The sequence below is a fragment of the Nymphalis io genome, chromosome 11, assembly GCF_905147045.1.
Source record: "Nymphalis io chromosome 11, ilAglIoxx1.1, whole genome shotgun sequence".
Classification (NCBI taxonomy): Eukaryota; Metazoa; Arthropoda; class Insecta; order Lepidoptera; family Nymphalidae; genus Nymphalis; species Nymphalis io.
The window spans coordinates 1515808-1538661 of record NC_065898.1 but is presented as its reverse complement, the minus strand read 5'-3'; the positions used below and the strand labels follow the sequence as shown (position 1 = coordinate 1538661).

Sequence of the window (22854 nt, the reverse complement as noted above, 5' to 3'; positions counted from 1 at the left end):
CGTTCTTACCACTAGGCCATCTCGGCTTTACTTTACTTTAATTTCATCAAATACTAAAATTAATACAAGTGGTGTATATGAAGATACACTTTTAAGTCTGCTAAATTACTCTAATTATTTAATTTCTTTAAGTATACATACTTAGTACCAACTCATTTTGTTTGTTAATTAGGATCAAAATTTAAATTATAGTGTTATTACGCACATAATCATAATCATTTATTTACATAAAATGTAGTTTTACAGATGTTATTACAAATTAAATGATTTACTTATGCATAGCTAGCTTACGTTTAAGTGTATAATTACTAAATAATATCATAATATGCGTAATATACTGATTAAAATTCAAAATGTCAAAAAACTTTCTAACAAAAAAATATTCATTCAATACATTCTTATATTTTAAATATTCATTTATACAGTATTTTTTTTATCTATTAACCATTTTTCAAGTTTAGATCTATATCATATGCTATATAGTACGTTGCATATTTATTTTAAGTACAGCTTAATATGTCGACGCAGTCGAAGAGAAAATTGCCGGTCTAGGCTGTAATGTAGCGAACGCAAAAGGTATAAAAGAGACACAAAAACTTTGTAAAAGAGATTTGTATACCTACAAGAGTCTACAAAAGAGACAATGGACATACATATATAGACAACTCACTGTAACCAAATTCTGCATGGCCCTGCGTATTTATTCATACGTTCATTTAAACATCTCGTATTTTTTTTGAAATTACTGGTTGTAAACATGAAGCGTTTAAAATTAATATGTCATTTATTTTGATAAAAATTTCTTTTTTTTTCTTTTTTTTTTTAACAATATAGTTATAAATACAAGGATTATGGATACATTACCGTGGTAATAGATATTTGTTTTTTTTTTCATAGAATAGGTAAGTGGTCACCAACGCTCTTAGACATTGGCATTGTAAGAAATGTCAACCATCGTTTACATAGCCAATGCGCTACCAACCTTGGCTACTACGATGATATGTCTCTTGAGCCTGTAATTACAATGGCTCACTCACCTTTCAAACCGGAACAAAACAATACCAAATATCTGATAAGTGGGTGGTACCTACCCAAACGGGTTTGTACAAAGACTTACCATCAAATAAATTAATTTAAGCTTGGAGGAAAATTTGTGTAAAATGAAAGTGTAGCCCCTGGCATATTTTCGATTTAAGGAATTACTATAACATCAGATGGCACATTTGCCTGTCCGCCGAAATATTTTATAAAAAAACGTGCTGAAAGTCAGTAATAAGCATTTTCATTTTAATGCAAATTATTATTGATGTCATCAATCAATTTGCATTCATCACTAATAATATCGCCGATAAATTATCTATTTTAATCCGGAAAATAAAGAAAAGATTAGATATGCTTTAGTATTTAAAACGAAATTTTACCATACTCTGAGGTAGTACGAGTACATAGCTTTTTTAACTATGAAATTACTAATTGTCGTTGTTGGCTTGGTTTTTGCCGTCGTAGCCGAGGAGCCAATCACTCTCGACTACCATGAAAGGATTGGTATCCCCGAAGCTGCACGCATCAAACTCGCTGAGGAGGCTCAGGACTTCGACGGCTCCAGGATCGTAGGAGGACAGGCATCTTCTCTTGGCGCAAATCCCCACTTGGTAGGTTACACAATATTAGTTTAAACATTTTGTTAACTTGATGCAATTCGTAACTTTTTAATGACTAATATATTATATTTATATTTAGGGCGGTCTAGTTATAACTTTGACAAACGGAAGACAGTCAGTTTGCGGATCTTCTCTGCTCTCCAACACCAGACTGGTGACCGCCGCTCACTGCTGGAGGGATCGCAGCAATCAAGCTCGTCAATTCACTGTTGTTCTCGGCTCAATTCGTCTTTTCTCCGGAGGGGTTCGCATCAACACCAATAATGTCGTGTTGCACGGTAGCTACAACACCCAAAATGCGAACAACGATGTAGCTATTATTCGCATCAACCACGTCGGATATAACAGTAAATTTAATTTTAAATTTACGTATTTGTTAATTATGGCATTATTTTTCTACTTAAATACACTTTTAATTTCTCAGACAATATTCAGCGGATCGCAATAGCAACCGGCAATAACGACTTTGTAGGCACCTGGGCCACAGCGGCTGGATTTGGAAAAACCGCCGACAGTGAGTTTAGTTCTACTTTGTTAATAACTTTATAAAATCCATCTTTTTCCAGAATAGATTGTTAATTCAAGGGTAATATGATTTATATGTTCCTATAGATTCTAACATAGCCGATGCCGCTGTAAGCCGTGGTTATCATCGAACAAAATTTTTTACGTTATATTAACAATGTATTTAATTATTGCGAAATTTTCATTCTTCAGATGTTGGTATCAGCAGCAACCAGGCACAGAGACAAGTTAACTTGCAAGTAATCACGAACGCTGTATGCAGAAACACTTTTGGCTCTAGCGTTATCATCGGATCTACCCTGTGTACTGCTACTACTGGAGGTCGAAGCACCTGTGGTGGTGACTCAGGAGGCCCCCTCTGGATAGGCAGCGGAGGCGGTCGTCGACTAGTCAGTATTTTATTAATCACTTTATATATTAAGCAAGTGTTGTAGAATAGCCTCACTTTTTTCTATTTCCGTCGTATATGACGTCGCTTACACGAGTCGGATGATAATCTATACGTATCCGCAAAAGGAGGAGCCCTTAATCCTGTTGTAAGACATTTACTAGACTTCTACTAGACTTAACTTTAATAATAATATATGTATGTATAATATATATATCTGCATGTGTAATTTCATTGAAATTCTGCCACATGTGTATACTACCAACCCGCATTGGAGCAGCGTGGTGGAATAAGCTCCAAACCTTCTCCTCAAAAGGGAGAGGAGGCCTTAGCCCAGCAGTGGGACATTAACAGGCTGTTACTGTACTGTACTGTATGTATAATAACATATTTTTTCTCTACACAGATTGGTATTACTTCTTTCGGCTCGCCTCGAGGCTGCGGCGTTGGCTTGCCCGCCGGATTTGCGAGGGTGACTTCATTTGCATCTTGGATAAACGCACGTCTATAAACTAGCATTTTTCTATGAAATCAACGAATTAACATGTAAATCTGTCAAATAAATATATTCATTAAATTATTCCGTGTTTATTATAAACATAAAGATCAGATTTAAGAAACATATCTCTGCCATTCTATTGTCCGAGACTTTTCGTATCAACACCAGCAACGTCCAGATGTACGCCTGCTACATCGATGATACCTTCACAATCGAATCACCAGCCACATTGTTTACACCATTAAGAGAATACTTGTTACTTCCTGTTTTACATTCACTGACATCAGCGGATCACCAACGTCATTTGTCGGTATTTGAGTCATAGCTGCCCGTTTTGAAAGATGTGCTCTCTGTTCGTTAGAAAGTTACCGGCAAAATTTACTTTGGGTTAATGATACTTTATTTCTTAAAAAAAAGATAATTTCTTAATTTAATACTTACAAAGCTAAATAATAATAATAAATTCAATTGAAGCGTCAGTGGCGAGCAAACACCATCTATATTGTTCCCATTGTCATGTCATCAACTGGAGTCATACCTAAAAGCCTACAACGTAGCCTTGATATGTTACTCCTCAACACACTCATCATTTACTCCAAAAGGCAATTATCTTTAACACATGCTGCCTCACTCGCAAGTTCCTTACGACTTCGTCCATCTCATCTGCTTATACGATCACCTAGCCCCTACTCGCGCTTGGCTACGGCCCGTATGTTTAGGTTTTTGTTACCTCATAGGAGAGAAAATGTAAAATAAGAATGTAATAATAATATCCTGGAACATTATTTACACACGGCCATCTGATCCCAAAATAAATAGATCTTGTGCTATGGAAACCAGACAACTGATATATTACATATATTATTTTTCTTTTGTAAATACAATATTTATGTAGATAATTACACCCAGACTCGGGACAAACAGACGTGTTCATGCACACAAATGTCTGTCCTGGGTGGGAATTGAACCCACACACTTCAACGTGAAAGACAAGTATCTAACAACCACGCCAACCGGCCCGTCTACTATAATTTCCAAACTAATACATAATTAAATAAAAGGAAAAATAATGATTATTAGTTATAAAGTATAAATTTGCATACTTGAAGAATCATTCACATTGCGAGGGAAGCTATAGTACTTTAGAAGTCCCTCAAAATGAATATTTTTTACCATTTATATAATTTTGTGTTGAATAATATTCCTTATATATTAAAGCTTTTTTGACATGGGACATAAATCTCATATGTGTGCATGATATATATCATTGCTTTAAAATATATATATATACATATTTATATTATATATTATTTTAATTCATTGTAATGGAACAGTGCTTTCATAATTTATTTTCTTTGTAAATTTTGCTGGTTAGTTTTTGAGGCTTGACTCCATATCTGTAGGTACCCCTAGGTTTTTACTGATGATAAGGCATTGTGCAAGCTCGTCTGGGTAGGTACCTGGGTAGGTGAGTGGGTACTCAACAGTTATTTTACCCCAAAACAGCAGTACTTGTTCCGGTTTGACTGTGCTTAAATACTAAATTAACTATTTTGTTCTATAAATTACTGTTTTCGACGTTTTATTTCTCGAAGTAAAAGATTGCAATTAAAAGTGGGTTTTGAACTATTTGAACAATAAATCAAAAAAAACTTCCCCAACACGCGGGTGAAGCCGCGGCCGACAACTAGTATTAAATACGCAACCCAAATATCCTTCCTGACGTCCTGACTGATTTTACAAAAAGATAAAACATTTGTTCGAAATTTGATCTGTTCAGTAACCGCAACAGATTTACTATGATAAGACTTTACTTAGACAGTCGCAGCGTATCAAAATGTTATTATAAAATATCTATTTTGTTTGACACCTAAACTGTATTTAAAGAAAAGGAAAAATAACGACATCTGTAGTTTTGTTTAACTGTCACATAAGAATAAATAAATTAAATATTTTATTCTATTAACCTTTAATTTTTATCTATTAACCATTTTTCAAGTTTAGATCTATATCATATGCTACATAGTACGTTGCATATTTATTTTAAGTACAGCTTAATATGTCGACGCAGTCGAAGAGAAAATTGCCGGTCTAGGCTGTAATGTAGCGAACGCAAAAAGTATAAAAGAGACACAAAAACTTTGTAAAAGAGATTTGTATACGTAGGTATGTAAGAGTCTACAAAAGAGACAATGGACATACATACATAGACAACTCACTGTAACCAAATTCATTATTTTCTAAACTGTATTTAAAGAAAAGGAAAAATAATGACACCTGTAGGTTTGAATGTTTGTTGTTGAATAAATAGTTTCTTTATGCAAATTTATTTTTCACTTCATTCAACTCCTGGCCTATCAGAGCCCGCCTTTAAACCTCTGCTCTTTCTAACTACTACTTCTTTCAAAAACATAATTCAGTATTGCAAGCCTGTGTTTTACTTAAATATTATTTATATGTATTAAAGAATATCTCACTTTTTGACTGACATATCGCACGCACAGCTCAAACAACTGGCAATCAGAGCTTTTTGTTTACATTAGTCAATAAAAACACGGGTAGAATCAAAAGATGATGATATTCGTGTCATGATATTACTCCTTATACAATTAAGCTTCATAATAAAGATTGATTATGTACAAGTAAATTCCTCTTACAATTGTTCGAATCGGACCATTCGTTAAGAAGTAAGGACTGGTATAATAATTTAATTAAGAGTAAGATAAATGCCGCGGTATGAACCACAAACCACGGCTATTGGGAGCGAACAATACTATGCTTAGTCTATTATTTGCGTACACGTTTTATTTTATTGTAAACTAGAAACAGTTGAACATTAATCTTACTTTAAAACGCTCTATAAAATGCTTATGGTGGTGGTTAACGCAGCGATGGCGCACTAGCCGACGCATATAATTCTCGTGTTCCATTCATAAATACCATGTTTACTTGGTGGTAGAACCATGTGCAAGCCCGTCTGGGTTTCACCCACTTATTATATATTCCACCTCCAAATAGCAATACTTAGTATTGATGTGTTGCCGTTTGAAAGCGATTGAGTCAGTGTCACTAAAGGCGCACTAGCTATGTAAGGGATGGTTAATAATCCTTATAGTGCCGTATATAGGTGGTGAGCACTTACCATCCGAATCAGCCCGTCTGGCTATAATAAATCATATATCAATTGAAAGCTTATTTTCTTCTCTATACGATGGTATAAGCTTGGCTATATAAAATAAGATTAAAATAAGGGTGTTCTGCCTCTGTTAAATTTACATCAGAATGAGAAAGAGTCGGCTCATAACACCATCCATCAAACAATGATGCAGTGTACCAGATGCAGTGTCGCAGACATTATTTAATTATACTTTTTGTTATCTTATTTATTACATAAAAAATATCAATAAAACATTGAAAATTGCTCGTTTAAAAAAAATTTACATTTTCGTGCGACCCAGTAATCGTTTGATTCATTGGACAGTCAATCTCATTTCGTTAATTATTATTCGCATCTTAAGAGATTCATTAATTGAATCACAAGTCACATCTTCGACTTACTAGAATATTGAGTCTCCAATTAACTAAGTGACTTTGAGCGAACTATTATCTAAAAACAGCTGTTATTTTAGTGCTAAGCTTGATACATGATAAAAGTTGTATTGCTAACAGAAGAACCGGTCTTGTACGATGGACAGGAAATAATTTTTTGGCGAATTGATTAAATATTAAAAAAAAATGTTGCGAGTGCCAAGGTACTCATGAGAATTGATGTGTAAGTGTGTGAGCTCATGTACAAATCTTACGCACACATTAACGCACTTACAATAACAAATCTTACGCTGACGTCATCTGACACTGAAACTCTTAGTTATCTCCTACCGTGTAATGAGCGCTAAGATGTATTTACACACATAAATAATTATATAATGTCTACATATTTTAATGAACGTAATAACACACTACCCGTGTCGGGTGACAGGCTTGAATTAGACGTAACAATACTCCAAGGAGCATCTTCGTTATGACGTAATATCTCATATAAATTCGATCGTATGGAGATGGTGACATAGAAAAAATTACATGGAAAGAGGAAATTAATAATGCAATTGTGAGACAATTTAAAGAAAATTAAAGTTTGGCCCCGCGAACGTACTGTAATCGTTACATACATATTGCTGACATACTACGATCGATTGATGTCAGTTATACATTCACAATGTCGTTCTAATAATAAGTCGAATTGCTATTCAGCTAAGGACCTGGTTTCTGCCCGCCGGTCTGAACTAGTACCTCCCGAACTTATTTGCCGCCAGACCTTTGAAGGTCCTTCGCGGGTCGCGTGTAGCAGAAGTGATATAAGAAAAATAAGTTAGTGTAAATTTAGGATAAATATAATATAAAGTAATATTTATATTTAGTAAAATATTATTTATGTAAGAAGCCGAGATGGCCTAGTGGTAAGAACGCGTGAATCTTAACCGATGATCGTGGGTTCAAATCCGGGCAAGCACTACTGAATTTTCATGTGCTTAATTTGTGTTTATAATTCATCTCGTGCTTAACGGTGAAGGAAAACATCGTGAGGAAACCTGCATGTGTCTAATTTCATTGAAATTCTGCCACATGTCTATTCTACCAACCCGCATTGGAGCAGCGAGGTGGAATAAGCTCCAAGCCTTCTCCTCAAAAAGGGAGAGGAGGCCTTAGCCCAGCAGTGGGACATTAACAGGCTGTTACTATACTGTACTGTATTTACGTATGTATGTATTTTCTTATTTATTTTTACAGTTCTATTTATACATAAGTATATTTGTGTCAATATATTTGTATTTTTTATGATAAAATTTACTAATTACCGTCTTCACGGATTTCTGTTTAGCCTAAAGGTTGACTGGCAGAGAATGCCTTCAGGCATTAAGTTCATCTTTTGCTTCAACTACATATTGTGAGCTTTAATAAAGTTCTTAAATAAGATATATACTTTTAAATAAACATTAGTCCTATTGTAGTTGTTGTTTTTTATTTTAATAACTTCACGGAGCATGGTGACCATCTTAAATCGGCAGTTAGATTCGAGATAGCCCGCGCTCCACATTTGCGACGAATGACTAATTTCCAACATTATCTTTATTACTTTGTGGTTCATTCAGTTTGTTTTATATATGTGTGTATGTTATATTAGCGAAGCGATATTATTAACTCATCATATATTGGTGTAATTGACATGTTAAATTTGTGAATAATGGTTTGAATATCCAATGATCATGAATAATTATGATACTGGCCATTCTGTGTTCGAAAATAATAAATACATATATTTTAATAAACTAACAAATAAATAATTAATGAAATCTTTATACACGTTTACTGTGTGTTTCTGACGGACTCGATACTAGCTCGTGGATACTAGTACGCAGATCGAAGAGGGAAATCATTTTTATTTTAGATATTTACAGACCCTTTGGCTATAGATGAGATATGGTCTAATTGCACATTTACTAAAATCCCCATTTTTTATTGTTATTTTGGCTTAGATAGCTTGAAAGATGCCGATGGGCGATTTTTGGGCATTGAATGGGTAAATAATATATATTTTATATTACTTAACGTTATGATTTTACTAATCGCTGATGACAAAAAAAAATATAGTATATAATAATTGTGAATACGCTTGTATGAACATACAATACAATGGACACAAGCGGTACCTATAAAACAAGATCAAGCAAGTATTTTAAAGGTTTAATCGACACATTTCATTTAAATTTTTATTTGCATTGCTTTTAAGGTGTTAAGAAATTAAGCAAGAACAACATAGCCCTAAAGTAGCATATAAGTACGATACGAGTATGAACGTAATATTGGAACACTTAATTCACTGGCGTGTTTTTGGAGATAATAAATACAAAAAATTAAATTGTTGACAATTTAGTTTATAAAAGCGAAGCCGATCTTTATATTTTCACTCAATAATACAATTTATTTAAAACCATTTTTACGCGATGGTTGTTTTGACAAAACTATTAATAGTAAAAATTCTAGTAAGCATACCACTCTATAAGCGTTCTGATATCGTACTGATTTATCATAGCTTAGATCGATTAAGCATTTAGGGGTCAACAATACTAGAGTGAACAATTTTATTAAAGTCCGTCGCACTGCGCATAAAAACGCAGCTATAAACTTTTGAGCGTCTCGAATATTTTTTTTTTTTGTTTTTCTAGATTAAAAACGCATGCAGCACACACAGCACACCCAACACAATGCAACTACTAACAGAAAACAATATTATCGTCATTGTAAGCAAGTCGTTATTTATTTTTGTCTTTAAACCAAATGTCAGATTAACACTACATTTTAGTAAGGGAGCTTTTTTTTAAATCGTTTAATTAAGTTTAATTCTAGTTCTACAACTAAAGTTCGAAAGCGGAGTTGATACGGATCTGAAGCATTTGTATTAATATGAGATTTGACAGTCGCAGCGTATTCGCGTGTAATTGTGATCAGCGTTTTTAAGTTTTGAAGATAACTAGTTTGATCGATACCTAATTAAAAGTGTGATAAAACAAATGTTTAGAAAAAGATAAGATATTGAGTAGTATTTAAACTTAGTTTTGTCCCCGAATAACTCAGTAATATTTCCAACATGAAATTCCTACTTGTCGTCGTTGGCCTGGCCCTAGCTGTCGCAGCTGAGGAGAAAATCTTCTCCAACTACCATGAAGAGATTGGTATCCCAGAAGCTGCACGCATCAAGTTCGCTGAGGATGCTCAGGACTTCGACGGCTCCAGGATCGTAGGAGGACAGATATCCTCACTCGGCGCACACCCTCACTTGGTTTGTTATATCTTGTGATTTTTCTGTGCATCACATTACGTTTTTTTTGTTGCATATTTTAATAAAAACTTAACCTTTTAGGGAGGTCTGGTCATCACTTTGACTGACGGCAGACAGTCAGTTTGCGGATCTTCTCTTCTTACTAACACCAGAGCGGTGACTGCCGCTCATTGCTGGAGGCATGGTGCAACCCAAGCTCGTCAATTCACTGTCGTCCTAGGCTCCCTCCGTCTCTTCTCCGGCGGTGTTCGCGTCAACACCAACAATGTCCAGGTTCACGCCAGCTACAACGAACAGCGCCTTCACAATGATGTTGCCATGATATCAATGAGCCACGTCGGTTACACAAGTAAGCGAGTCTTTCTTACTTTCTCTATTCCGCCAGTGTAACCAATCGCCAGTCTTTCTTACCTTTTATTCCACATATTTAAATTGACATTATTCTGTATTTAATTATGTAACTTTATCCTGTTAGACCACATCCAACCCATCGCCATCGCCACTGGCAGTAACAACTACGCCGGTACCTGGGCCACAGCTGCTGGATTCGGTAGAACCGCTGACAGTAAGTTACAGCAGTTATCACCAACCAGAATCTTTTACATTATACTATAAATATATTTACTTATTCCTAAATTTTCATTTTTTCAGATGTCGGTATCAGCAGCAACCAGGCAAAGAAACACGTAAACATGCAAGTAATCACCAACGCCGTGTGCGCCAACACTTTTGGATCCAGTACCATTATCGCCTCCACCCTGTGTACCGCCACCACCGGTGGTCAGAGCACCTGCGGCGGTGACTCCGGTGGTCCTCTAGCCATCGGCAGCGGCAACAGTCGTACTCTGGTCAGTGTTTCATGGTTTACTTGCAATTTGCATCGTCATCATTTCACTCATGTATGATAAATACATAAGTAATAACCATTTTAAGTTTATATCCTGAATCTTTATTTTATAACGCAATCTATTTTACACAGATCGGTATCACCTCCTTCGGTTCGGCCGCCGGCTGCTCCCGTGGCTTACCCGCCGGTTTCGCCAGAGTGACCTCATTCGCCTCCTGGATCAACGCCCGCCTTTAAGCGTCTATTCGTTTATTGTTAAATAAATATATTTTTATGGGAACCAATTTTTTTGTACATAATTATACATATTAAGTTAATTATGGGATACATTCCATTATTGAATATGGTGACAGTTGTAAGTGTGGAACCTGAATAATATTCAAATGCGCGTGCACAAGCACTGTAACTCTGGTTAAACCAAAGCATTTAACCTTAGCATATTTTGTCAGAGAGATTATATAATCTTTTGACTGGCCAGTTTAATTTTACTTTTTCAGCACAATTATGACGTAAAAAAAACATATTTCAAAATGAATTACACAAGATTGATGTACGCTCAAAAGTTTACATAGATATTTAAACATTATTAACAATGCGTCGAATGGTTTTGTTGTGCTGAAGATCAACTAGAATTCCATCCTTAATAGTTTTTTTTATATTTATGGAACTTAGTTTAACTATTGCAACAGTGTGCCCGATAGGCATCATAGGTACGTCTCAAAACCCATCCGACTTTTCCCTTGTACTTGTTAAGCCTAATAAATGTACTTAGTATTGTTAATGTGCTGCTCGAGCAAGTATATTTATATCTCAGTTCCTATGATTGGTCACGCATTAGCGATGACAGGAATAGTAAATATTTCTAACAGCTCCAATGTCTATGGGCGGTAGTAATCACTTACTATCAGGCCCGTTTATCAGTCCGCTTTATTTGGTAATCCAACAGCGCATAATGTATACCTATGTAACTTCTGTAAAATTAATCAGTATATAGGAATAAAACAGGCAAACTCTTTGTCAAAAAAAGAACATAATATTATTAGAAAATTGTGACATAACGAAACAAAACGATACAAAGGATTATGAAATAAATGTTTCTTTTAGTGTGAGTGCGTATGCGTACGCTTGTGTTTGTAGGAGCATATTACACATTACCTGTAATGTATATATATATACAGTACAGTACAGTAACAGCCTGTTAATGTCCCACTGCTAGGCTAAGGCCTAGTCTCCCTTTTTTTTAGGAGAAGATTTGGAGCTTATTCCACCAAGCTACTCCAATGCGAGTTGGTAGAATACACATGTGGCAGAATTTCAATGAAATTATACACATGCAGGTTTCCTCACGCTGTTTACCTTCACCGTCAAGCACGAGATGAATTATAAACACAAATTAAGCACATAAACATTCAGTGGTGCTTGCCCGGGTTTGAACCCACGATCATCGGTTAAGATTCACGCGTTCTAACCACTATGAAATATGTATGTTTGAAATATGTTTTTTTTACTAGGCCATCTCGGCTTTTTGAAATGTATGATGTATATATATAGCTGTTCCTGCGGTTTCACTTGCGTATTACTTAAATTTTGATTACTATAAAATGAGTCAAGTTTCAAAGGTAGACATATACTATCGCTGACTTTTTTGAAACCTTTTTAGAGGAATAATAATTCCGTCCTACATAGTTGTTGCGTAACTTTAACCGTTTACGCAGTGCACGCAACTGAAGCTCTCAAACGGTGTCAAATTTCCCGTTTTTTGCGACCTTTTTAATTGATGCTCCGCTCTTATTGGTCGTAGCGTGATGTTATATATATATAGCCTGAAACCTGCTTCAATAAATGGGCTATCCAACACAAAAATAATTTTTCAATTCGAACCAGTAGTTCCTAAGATTAGCGGGATCAAACCAACCAACTCTTTACATTTTAAAACACGTTTTGAGTTAAAAAAAATTGCAAAAATCTTCGTTCCCCCGACCACAGAATTTTTTTAACATTTTTGGGCAAATGGAACAAAACTTAATCCAAATATTTTTATTGCAAGTAAATGCTATGCGACACAAAAACATTTCGTCAATATTTGGTGTTTACATATGGAATGTCAAAAAATGTATTATAACGTGTGCGATTCGAAGAAAATTTTAATGACAAAGCAATAAGTAGTTATGTTTTATATTTAAAAAAGTAAAATTAAATTTAATTCTTTGCTTTGCGCTTTGACTTAAAAAAAAGATTGTATTTTAAATTGATACAGACAATAATAATTGTTTATTTTTTTGCTTAGTTAAAACCATGTTTGTAAAGTCTTCTGTTACTTAAATAAATAAATAATTATTATTATTAAATAAAAACTATATTAACTCTTTATTTAAAAATTAAAACAACAAAAAAAGAACTGAAAAGCGAAAATTTTACACCAATCTAAGCAACGAATTTTAAGTAGGCGCCAAACGACTAGCAATCGGACTATAAAATAAAGACTGCCAAAGAGCAGGAATTTATGGCATTAAGCCGTGGCAGCGTAAAAACAGTTGAGGTTATATCTGATCTAGATCCAAATAAGTATTTAAAAAACCCTCACGACGCACGAGTTTTAGCAAAAATACCTCGAAAATCATATCTACATGGTATTTATCACAGAGGGAAGAAAAGATGAGATGAAAGATTGTCCACTCACTGAATTAATCAGCTTTTTCATTGGTTGTTTATTGGTCGTATTTACTAAACCGTAATAAAAGAGAACAAAGAGCATATCTAATATAAATAAATATATAGTGACAAGTTCGTAATTTATCAGTTTTTAAAATGTGTAATATGGTTGATGCAAGTGTACTACTGTGAATTTTAGGCAGTGTAATTACAAGCTCAGTGCCGTGCCATTGGAGAGGCCTATGTCCAGCAGTGGACGACAAAAGGATGATGATGATGCTGATGAATTACCAGCATTAGTGGTCACATCATCTTAGTTCCCGAGTTTGGTGGCGCATTGGCGATTTAAGGTTAAGGTTGAATTTTCGTGCAGCCTATTTGACTCAGATGCCAGTCCGCCGATATTTTATGAAAATAAATGTATTCAAGTTCATTTCGTACACAGATTACTTCAAGTTTTGATAAGAATTTTATACAAATTACTTATTTGTAGAATACCGCACACATGGAGATCTTCGGTCGATGAGTAGACCAGAAAATCACTACCAAATATGTTTATTCCTTCTTATTGACATGTTAAATTTGTGAATAATTGTTTGAATGTACGCCCCCACTGATCATGAATAATTATGATACTGGCCATTCTGTGTTCGAAACTTACGTGTATTAGACTAGAGTATAGTAGCAACATCTCAAACTCAAATAATAAATACCTCTCTTAAATCACATACATCTATGTCTTTCAATAAACTAACAAATAAATAATTAATGAAATCTTTATATACGTTTACTGTGTGTTTCTGACGGACTCGATACTAGCTCGTGGATACTAGTACAAATCATTCTTATTTTAGATATTTACAGACCCTTTGGCTATAGATGAGATATGGTCTAATTGCACATTTACTAAAATCCCCATTTTTTTTTAAATTGTTATAATGGCTTACATAACAAGGCTTGAAATAGAGACGTCGATGGGCGTTTTTGGGCATTGAATGGGTTAATAATATATGTTTTATATTTTTAACGTTATGATTTTACCAATCGCTAATGACATAAAATAATTTATATAATATATAACAATTGTGCATACGTTTGTATGAACATAAAATAAAATGAACACAAGCGGTACCTATAAAACAAGATCAAGCAAGTATTTTTAAAGTTTAATTGACACATTTAATTTAAATTTTTAATTGTTTAAGGTGTTAAGAAATTAAGAAAGAACATCAAAGCCCTAAACGAGCAAACAAATTTTCTACAATTTGGTTAATAAAAGCGAAGCCGTGAACGTTATAATTCCACTCAATTTTACAATCTATTTAAAACCAGTTTTCACGCGATGGTTGTTTTGACAAAATTGTAAATAATCGTAAAAATTATAGTAAGCATACCACTCTACGAGCGTACTGATGTCTTACTGATATATCATCGCTTATATCAACTGCTCATTTAGGAATCCACGATATCATAAAGGTTCGTCACACTCCGCATTGAAACGCAACGATCAACTTTTGGGGGTCTCGAATAATTCTGGGTTTCAGACTAGCTCCACTCACTCCCAACTAGCTCTACTTCTGGCTCTACTTCTGGCTTCAGTAAGCAATATCGTCGTTATTGGCAAATCGTTTTTTATTTTTGTCCTAAAACCAAACGTCTTGGCACCTCCACCTTCTTTTCAAACGTTCGATTAAACACCTTAAATTCTAGTTCTACAACTGTAGTTCGGAAACGGAGTCGTTAAGTATCTGAAACATAACCACTAATATGAGACTTAACAGTCGCAGCGTATTCACGTGTAATTGTGATAAGCGTGTCTAAATATATACTTAAGATAACTAGTTTGATCGATACCTAATTAAAAGTATGATAAAAAAAAGTTTAGGAAAAGATAAGATATTGTGTAGTATTTAAACTTTGTCTCTTCGCTCACCAATTCATTACTTCAACATGAAATTCCTACTTGTCGTCGTTGGCCTGGCCCTAGCTGTCGCAGCTGAGGAGAAAATATTCTCCAACTACCATGAAGAGATTGGTATCCCAGAAGCTGCACGCATCAAGCTCGCTGAGGATGCTCAGGACTTCGACGGCTCCAGGATCGTAGGAGGACAGGCATCCTCACTCGGCGCACACCCTCACTTGGTTTGTTAAATCTTAATAAGACGATTTTTTTATGCATCGCATTACGCGTTTTTTGTTTCATATTATAATAAACATTGATCTTTTAGGGAGGTCTGGTCATCACTTTGACTGACGGCAGACAGTCAGTTTGCGGATCTTCTCTTCTTACCAACACCAGGGCGGTGACCGCTGCTCATTGCTGGAGGCATGGTAGAACACAAGCTCGTCAATTCACCGTCGTCCTAGGCTCCATCAGACTCTTCGCCGGCGGTGTTCGAGTCAACACCAACAATGTTCAAGTTCACGCCAGCTACAACGAACAGCGCCTTCACAACGATATTGCCATGATATCGATGAGCCACGTCGGTTACACAAGTAAGCGAATCTTTCTTACTTCCTCTATTCCGCCAGGGTAACCAATCGCCAGTCTTTCTTACCTTTTATTCCACATATTTAAATTGACATTATTCTGTATTTAATTATGTAACTTTATCCTGTTAGACCACATCCAACGCATCCCCATCGCCTCTGGCAGTAACAGCTACGCCGGTACCTGGGCCACAGCTGCTGGATTCGGTAGAACCGCTGACAGTAAGTTACAGCAGTTATCACCAATCAGAATCTTTTACATTATACTATAAATATATTTACATATTCCTAAATTTTTATTCTTCAGATGTCGGTATCAGCAGCAATCAGGCAAAGAGACACGTAAACATGCAAGTAATCACCAACGCCGTGTGCGCAAACACTTTTGGATCCAGTACCGTTATCGCCTCCACCCTGTGTACCGCCACCACCGGTGGTCAGAGCACCTGCGGCGGTGACTCCGGTGGCCCTCTAGCCATCGGCAGCGGCAGCAGTCGTACTCTGGTCAGTGTTTTATGGTTTACTTGCAATTTGCATCGTCGTCAATTCACTCATGTATGATAAATACATAAGTAATAACCATTTTAAGTTTATATCCTGAATCTTTATTTTATAACGCAATCTATTTTACACAGATCGGTATCACCTCCTTCGGTTCGGCCGCCGGCTGCACCCGTGGCTTCCCCGCCGCTTTTGCCAGAGTGACCTCATTCGCCTCCTGGATCAATGCCCGCCTTTAAGCGTCTATTCATTTATTGTTAAATAAATAATTCATTTATATACATCTATTTTTTATTGAAAGATACATTTCCCTTTTTAGGTATCAGGTGACAGTTGCAAGTGTGGAACCTGAATAAAAATAAATTAAAGGTGTGTTTGGTTTGATCCGTGTGCCCAACGTGTGCACACGTAACTCTGAAAGCTCTTCCCCTCAGCATTTTTGCGTCAGATAGATCACGCATATCTTTTAACTTTATTGGCCTTTTATGTTCTATTTGCTCATCACCACAATAACATTACTTCAACACCATTTTTAATCAAGGGTCGAACCCGGTAAAAAACACAACTTAAATTGAACAAGAGCGATTAAATACGAGCGGTGTACATATATTCTAAGTTTACTAATAAACGGGCAAAATTGCCCCAAATCAATATCATAAATAATCTTGTATATACACACTTGTTCGTATATTATGTATAGTTAAGAAAGCATATCTATTCCAAAAATAGTCCCTATTCCGATCGCTGATTGATATCTGTCAATATAGTAATAATAATAATAATTAAATTGATTACATTTTCAAATTGCAGTTGCACGTACAGTTAAAAAATACGTTTAAAATTTTTATATTGCCAATGTCTATTGGTGGTGGTGACCAATTACCTAGTCACTACAATAATAGTGAATACAAAGGAATAAATCAGAAACTACTAAATTTTTAACATTCAAGTCACGTGAAAATATAACGAGTAAGAGAATACCACTCTTAATTTTTTTTATCCAAACATGTCAGTTTTAGTACTTTTTTATTTTTTAACTAATTTCACTTTTACACGAACCATATAAAATAGAAAGTGACAGTAATAAAACAGAAAGAAATAGGCATAACGCTATTACGTTATGCGACAATTTCTGCCATTTCACTCTACTGTAAAAGAACTTCGTTCCAAAAACATTGTTTCCTTGGTTGTTTTTGAGGAATTTGAATTGACGTTGAGAAAATTTTAATATATGCTATTATAATATGCCTATATATATAAATTATAATGTATATATGCAAGCAAGATGTGCATCTTCCACGACGTGAGATACGTGAATAGTTAAAAGTCACACGAAAATAATGCATGTAATATAAATAATGTGTGGACAGTTGACGTACGGTGCTATATCGTTTGTGCTATACAAAATAATCCCTAATTCCTTATAAAAGTGTTATTGGAAGTGACTTTTTATTTCATGTTGTTTAATAAGTATTAAAGTATATTTGTGCTTGTTTTTAATAATATACAAAGACACAGTATAATAAAAATATTTAAAATACTAAAACAATCACAGTAATTACATTGAAGTGCATACTATTTGAAGAGAACGCGTAAGTACGCGATATACGCGGCGCTTACGAGTTTTTGGGCGCGAGCTATTATCGAAGAGCAAGGTAAATTGAATACGCTGTGCTAACTCATTAAAGCTTACCTACATTTATTTAAAAGCGAATAGAATGGAGTGTAAACATTGCTTATGCTTATTGAAAGTTGAAGAATCTATTAAATGTACTGCTTGCTTAAATATATATCATCATGGCTGCGTGGGAATTTCGCTTGCAGATTTTAAAAAGATTCTACCAATGAATAAAGCTAAATGGAAATGTCCAAGTTGTAAACAGACCAAAAATAATAATAATATAAGTCCCATTACACCTAATGTCGCCAACGAAACCAATTTAGATCTTGCACAGCCCTATTCGACCTTGAATACTAAATCTATAATAGACCACTTTGATGAACGTTTCACTCATTTAAATTCATCTATTGAATCATTTAAAAGTTTTATAACCAATGAGTTTAAAAAAGTTACCGAAACTGTAAACGAATGGACAAAAAAAATTAAGCTCGTTGAATCGTCAATTGATATGGTCGTGGATCAAGTTAATAATTTTGACAAGGAAGTTACAAAAATACATAACATCGAATTGGAGTTAAATGAGCTAAAGAATTTTATGAAAGATTTAAAAGATAGCGATTACAAGAATGAACAATGGGTTCGACGTTCAAATATCCAAATTAGTGGAGTTCCCCAAAAGAAAGGCGAAAACCTTATACAGTTAATAAAAGTGCTCGCTGATAAGTGCAATTTCCCTTTGAACCCGGTTACTGACATAGACTTTATCACAAGAGTAGCGACTAAGAATGATTCCAATGACATCAGGCCTAAACCAATTATTTTAAAAATGCAAGCTCGTTACAAAAAAGACGATTTTTTGTCATTGCTTCGAAAATTAAAAACTATAAGAGCTTGCGATATAGGATTTTCAGGAATGCAAAATCAAATTTACGTTAATGATCACCTTTCTACTCGCAATAAAAGTTTATTCAATGAGGCAAAGCGTAAGTCAAAGGAAAAGGGTTATTTGTTTTGTTGGGTACGTAACTGCACGATTATGGTTAGACGCACAGAAAGCTCGCCTGTCCTGCACATCACTTCTGAAGATTGTTTAAAAAAAATCGTATAAGTGCGAAATTGTTTTATTTAAAACATAAGTTTCAAGTGTCTAATTTTATTTTGTTAGTATTTTTTCATAACTTTACTTTTTTAGTTAATGTCCATTTTCATGACTTTTTTAGTTATTATTTTATTGTTAGTGTTGTATGTTCTTTTATGATTTTATTCGTTTTATCTGAGCAGCGTTCATTGCGGGAATCATTTATTTATGACTTATTAGAAATAGACACTATGAAGGAATTTTTATTACAGATATGTAATATATACAATTATTATTTGTGTTTTAAGTATTCAACATGTTCTTAAATATTTTTTATCAAAACGTCCGAGGTTTACGGACTAAAACTTATCAATTTTATAAAAACGTGCTTAATTGCGATTATGACATTATTTGCCTAACAGAAACTTGGCTTTTACCTGGAATCTTTGACAGTGAATTATTTGATGCTCGATATAATGTTTATCGTAACGACCGTGATTACGAGCAGTTAGAAATGACAAAGGGAGGTGGTACTCTGATAGCGGTCCGTCGCGAAATTGATGTTGATGTGAGAAATGTTCAGTTGCCTAATTTTCCTAGTGCTGAAGTCACTTATATAAAAATTATAACTAAACGCGGTATTATTAGGAAAACTCTACATCTTTTTTGTTGTTACTTTCCACAGAATAATTCTCAAACGGATTCACAGCTTAATTTTTTTGAATTTATATCTGATTTGATTATAGAAAATTCACAAGATGATATAATTATTACAGGTGATTTTAATATACGAGATGCTGTTTGGTCATTAAATAATAATAATTCAATTTATATTTTAAATCCCTCGGAATGTCTCCTTGTACATCAAATATTTGTTTTTATGAATTTTACTGGATTACAACAATGAAATTATATTCTTAACTTAAATAACAGGCTCTTAGACTTAGTACTTTCCAATCTGAATTGTAACATATCTCGTGTGGACCCTTTATCAGAACCTGAAGATGAACATCATCCTTCCCTTTGTATTAAAGTTGATATGAATAATATTGAGCGAAATTTAAATCCAGCTATTCGTGTTGTACGTCGCTTTCACAGCGCTGATTATGATAAAATTAATTTTGAATTAGCTAAAGTTAACTGGCAACACGAATTTAAAAACAAAGATATTAGTCAGGCAGTTGATACGTTCTATCTTATCGTAAATCACATTATAGAGACATTTGTCCCGTCTAAGTGTATAAATGAGATCAATAAATATCCACGCTGGTTTACGCGACCCTTGATAAAATTAATTAATAAAAAATTAAAATTCCACAAAAAATGGAAAATTTATGGCCAACAAAACGATTATAACAAGTTCTCTGAATTACGACTACAATCAAAAAACTTAGAAGGAACGTATTATAATGAGTTTCTGGAACGAGCAGAGAATAATATTCGTTTTAGCTCAAAACAGTTTTGGTCCTATATAAAGACTAAAAAAGGTCATACATCTGTACCTAATGTAATGTATTTTAACTCTCGAGTTGGATACAATGGACACGATATAGCAAATATGTTTAATTCTTATTTTCATTCAGTTTTTGAGGATAATAGTGGAAATCAAACAATGGATCACTATTCTACTAGCGCAAATCAGACTATCATCAGCTCTATCGAGATCGTTGACAAAAAAGTAGAACGATATTTATCGAACATAGATACATCCAAGGGTTATGGTCCAGATGGAATACATCCCATTTTCTTAAAAAACTGCAGTAAAGTGTTATGTGTGCCTTTAACAATGCTTTTCAAAAAATCATTGGACAACGGATTATTACCAACTATTTGGAAAAAATCTTTAATTACGCCGATTTATAAGTCTGGAAATAAAAACGATATAAAAAACTATCGCGGTATTTCTAAATTGTCAGTTATTCCAAAACTTTTTGAAAGGATTGTCTATGATACGATATTTCCGTTATTAAGGCCTCTACTTACCTGTAACCAACATGGTTTTATTAATAAGCGATCCACTGAGTCCAATCTGTGTGAGTTCTTGCATACAGTATTGAGTGCTATGGAAGTTGGTTTCCAGGTAGATGTCGTATACACTGATTACTCGAAAGCATTTGATAAGATATCGCACAATTTGTTATTACAAAAACTTAACAACATCGGTATTTTTTTATAGAATAGAATAGGAAGGCGGACGAGCATATGGGCCACCTGATGGTAAGTGGTCACCAACGCTCTTAGACATTGGCATTGTAAGAAATGTCAACCATCGCTTACATATCCAATGCGCCACCAACCTTGGGAACTAAGATTTTATGTCCCTTGTGCCTGTAATTACACTGGCTCACTCACCCTTCAAACCGGAACACAACAATATCAAGTATTGCTGTTTTGCGGTAGAATATCTGATGAGTGGGTGGTACCTACCCAGACGAGCTTGCACAAAGCCCTACCACCAGTGGTATACATGGTGACCTTCTACGTTGGCTTACATCTTATCTCCGCGAAAGATCTCAAGCCGTTGCTATTAAAGGATATACGTCTAGTTTTATTCCTGTAACATCGGGTGTACCACAAGGTTCTCACCTTGGCCCTTTACTTTTTAACATTTTTATTAATGACGTAACTAATTTTTTCAAAAATTCTCAAGTTTTATTATACGCTGATGACACTAAAATTTTTAAGATAATAAAAAATAATCAAGACTGTTTTCATTTACAAGAGGATTTAAATAAATTAGGACAATATTGCATTGCTAATAATTTGCAGCTTAATGTTGACAAGTGCTGTGTAATTACATTTTCGAAAAAAAAAGAACAAATAATTTTTGACTATTCCATATTTAATACTAAATTAAAAAGGGTAACCGAGGTGAGAGACCTTGGGGTACAACTAGACAACAAACTTATATTCGATAAGCATATTGAGGAAATAGTGATGAAGTCGTATAAAATGCTTGGATTTATCTTTCGGCAAGGGGCAGATTTTAAAAATATTCATACCTTTGTAATTTTGTACAATGCTTTCGTTAGATCACATTTAGAGTATGCGTCAACTGTTTGGAATCCACAATATGCAAAATATGTCAACTTAATTGAAAATATACAAAACAAATTTATCAGGAGGTTGCGATACAAATTTACTTTTCCTGACTCTGTTTTTATGCTACTTGAAGAACGTAGAGCACTAAGAGACCAAATGTTTCTTTACAAAATATTTAATAATTTAATTGATTCTCCATATCTGCTCAGTGACATTTTATTTAAGTGTCCTCGTTTTAACGCTCGCTCTCAGGATACTTTTTCAATACCCATTTATAAAACTAATTATTTCAAAAATTCTTTTATTCTAAGATCTTGTAATAGTCATAATAGAAAATACAACCACATTGATCTTTTTAAAAATAGTTTAAGTAAATTTTATAATCTTGTGAAAAATACTTATTAGTAATTAACCATAACCATATTTACGTTAAAATTTTACTTTGTCATAAACAGTTATATTTTATGTAACATCAAAATTAGTCCACTTCCCTGTTAAAACAGTAGTGGAAACTTAACTGGCATAAGTGTTAAAATATGATTATTATATTAAGTTGTAATGTACGATATGCTGTATGTTTCCCTAATAAATAAATAAAATAAAAAAAATAAAGTAAGTGTAGCTCCTAAGGATAACTCACAGTATCAATTTTTATCTTTTAAATTTTGTTAAAAAAAATATAAATTATATGCGAAGTTTTTTAAACAAATGC

At 34.2% G+C, this 22854-nt stretch overlaps 4 protein-coding genes across 4 annotated transcripts in view; 3 read left to right on the top strand and 1 right to left on the bottom strand.

Moving 5' to 3' along the window:
* The window catches only part of LOC126771574 (Golgi-specific brefeldin A-resistance guanine nucleotide exchange factor 1), a 103965-nt gene that overhangs the window by 51179 nt on the left and 29932 nt on the right, over window positions 1-22854 (bottom strand). The gene's annotated exons all lie outside the window — the stretch shown is intronic.
* Window positions 1461-3085, top strand: LOC126771667 (collagenase-like). Its single transcript, XM_050491675.1, has 5 exons — window positions 1461-1652; window positions 1741-2008; window positions 2086-2175; window positions 2379-2575; window positions 2981-3085. The coding sequence occupies exons 1-5, from the start codon at window positions 1461-1463 to the stop codon at window positions 3083-3085; spliced, it is 852 nt and encodes a 283-aa protein (XP_050347632.1).
* Window positions 9700-10995, top strand: LOC126771655 (collagenase-like). The gene is made up of 5 exons (XM_050491659.1): window positions 9700-9911; window positions 9993-10260; window positions 10387-10476; window positions 10563-10759; window positions 10891-10995. The coding sequence occupies exons 1-5, from the start codon at window positions 9720-9722 to the stop codon at window positions 10993-10995; spliced, it is 852 nt and encodes a 283-aa protein (XP_050347616.1). The 5' UTR covers window positions 9700-9719.
* LOC126771654 (collagenase-like) lies at window positions 15361-16682 on the top strand. The gene is made up of 5 exons (XM_050491658.1): window positions 15361-15552; window positions 15639-15906; window positions 16033-16122; window positions 16208-16404; window positions 16536-16682. The coding sequence occupies exons 1-5, from the start codon at window positions 15361-15363 to the stop codon at window positions 16638-16640; spliced, it is 852 nt and encodes a 283-aa protein (XP_050347615.1). The 3' UTR covers window positions 16641-16682.

Bases quoted from the DNA above. Each gene is read 5' to 3' on its own strand.
- LOC126771667 (XM_050491675.1), top strand. From the start codon at position 1,461: ATGAAATTACTAATTGTCGTTGTTGGCTTGGTTTTTGCCGTCGTAGCC. The intron at 1,653-1,740 runs GTAGGTTACACA...ATTTATATTTAG, and splicing joins TTGGCGCAAATCCCCACTTG to GGCGGTCTAGTTATAACTTT. The intron at 2,576-2,980 runs GTCAGTATTTTA...TTCTCTACACAG, and splicing joins GCGGAGGCGGTCGTCGACTA to ATTGGTATTACTTCTTTCGG.
- LOC126771655 (XM_050491659.1), top strand. From the start codon at position 9,720: ATGAAATTCCTACTTGTCGTCGTTGGCCTGGCCCTAGCTGTCGCAGCT. The intron at 10,261-10,386 runs GTAAGCGAGTCT...TTATCCTGTTAG, and splicing joins GAGCCACGTCGGTTACACAA to ACCACATCCAACCCATCGCC. The intron at 10,477-10,562 runs GTAAGTTACAGC...TCATTTTTTCAG, and splicing joins ATTCGGTAGAACCGCTGACA to ATGTCGGTATCAGCAGCAAC.
- LOC126771654 (XM_050491658.1), top strand. From the start codon at position 15,361: ATGAAATTCCTACTTGTCGTCGTTGGCCTGGCCCTAGCTGTCGCAGCT. The intron at 15,553-15,638 runs GTTTGTTAAATC...TTGATCTTTTAG, and splicing joins TCGGCGCACACCCTCACTTG to GGAGGTCTGGTCATCACTTT. The intron at 16,405-16,535 runs GTCAGTGTTTTA...TATTTTACACAG, and splicing joins GCGGCAGCAGTCGTACTCTG to ATCGGTATCACCTCCTTCGG.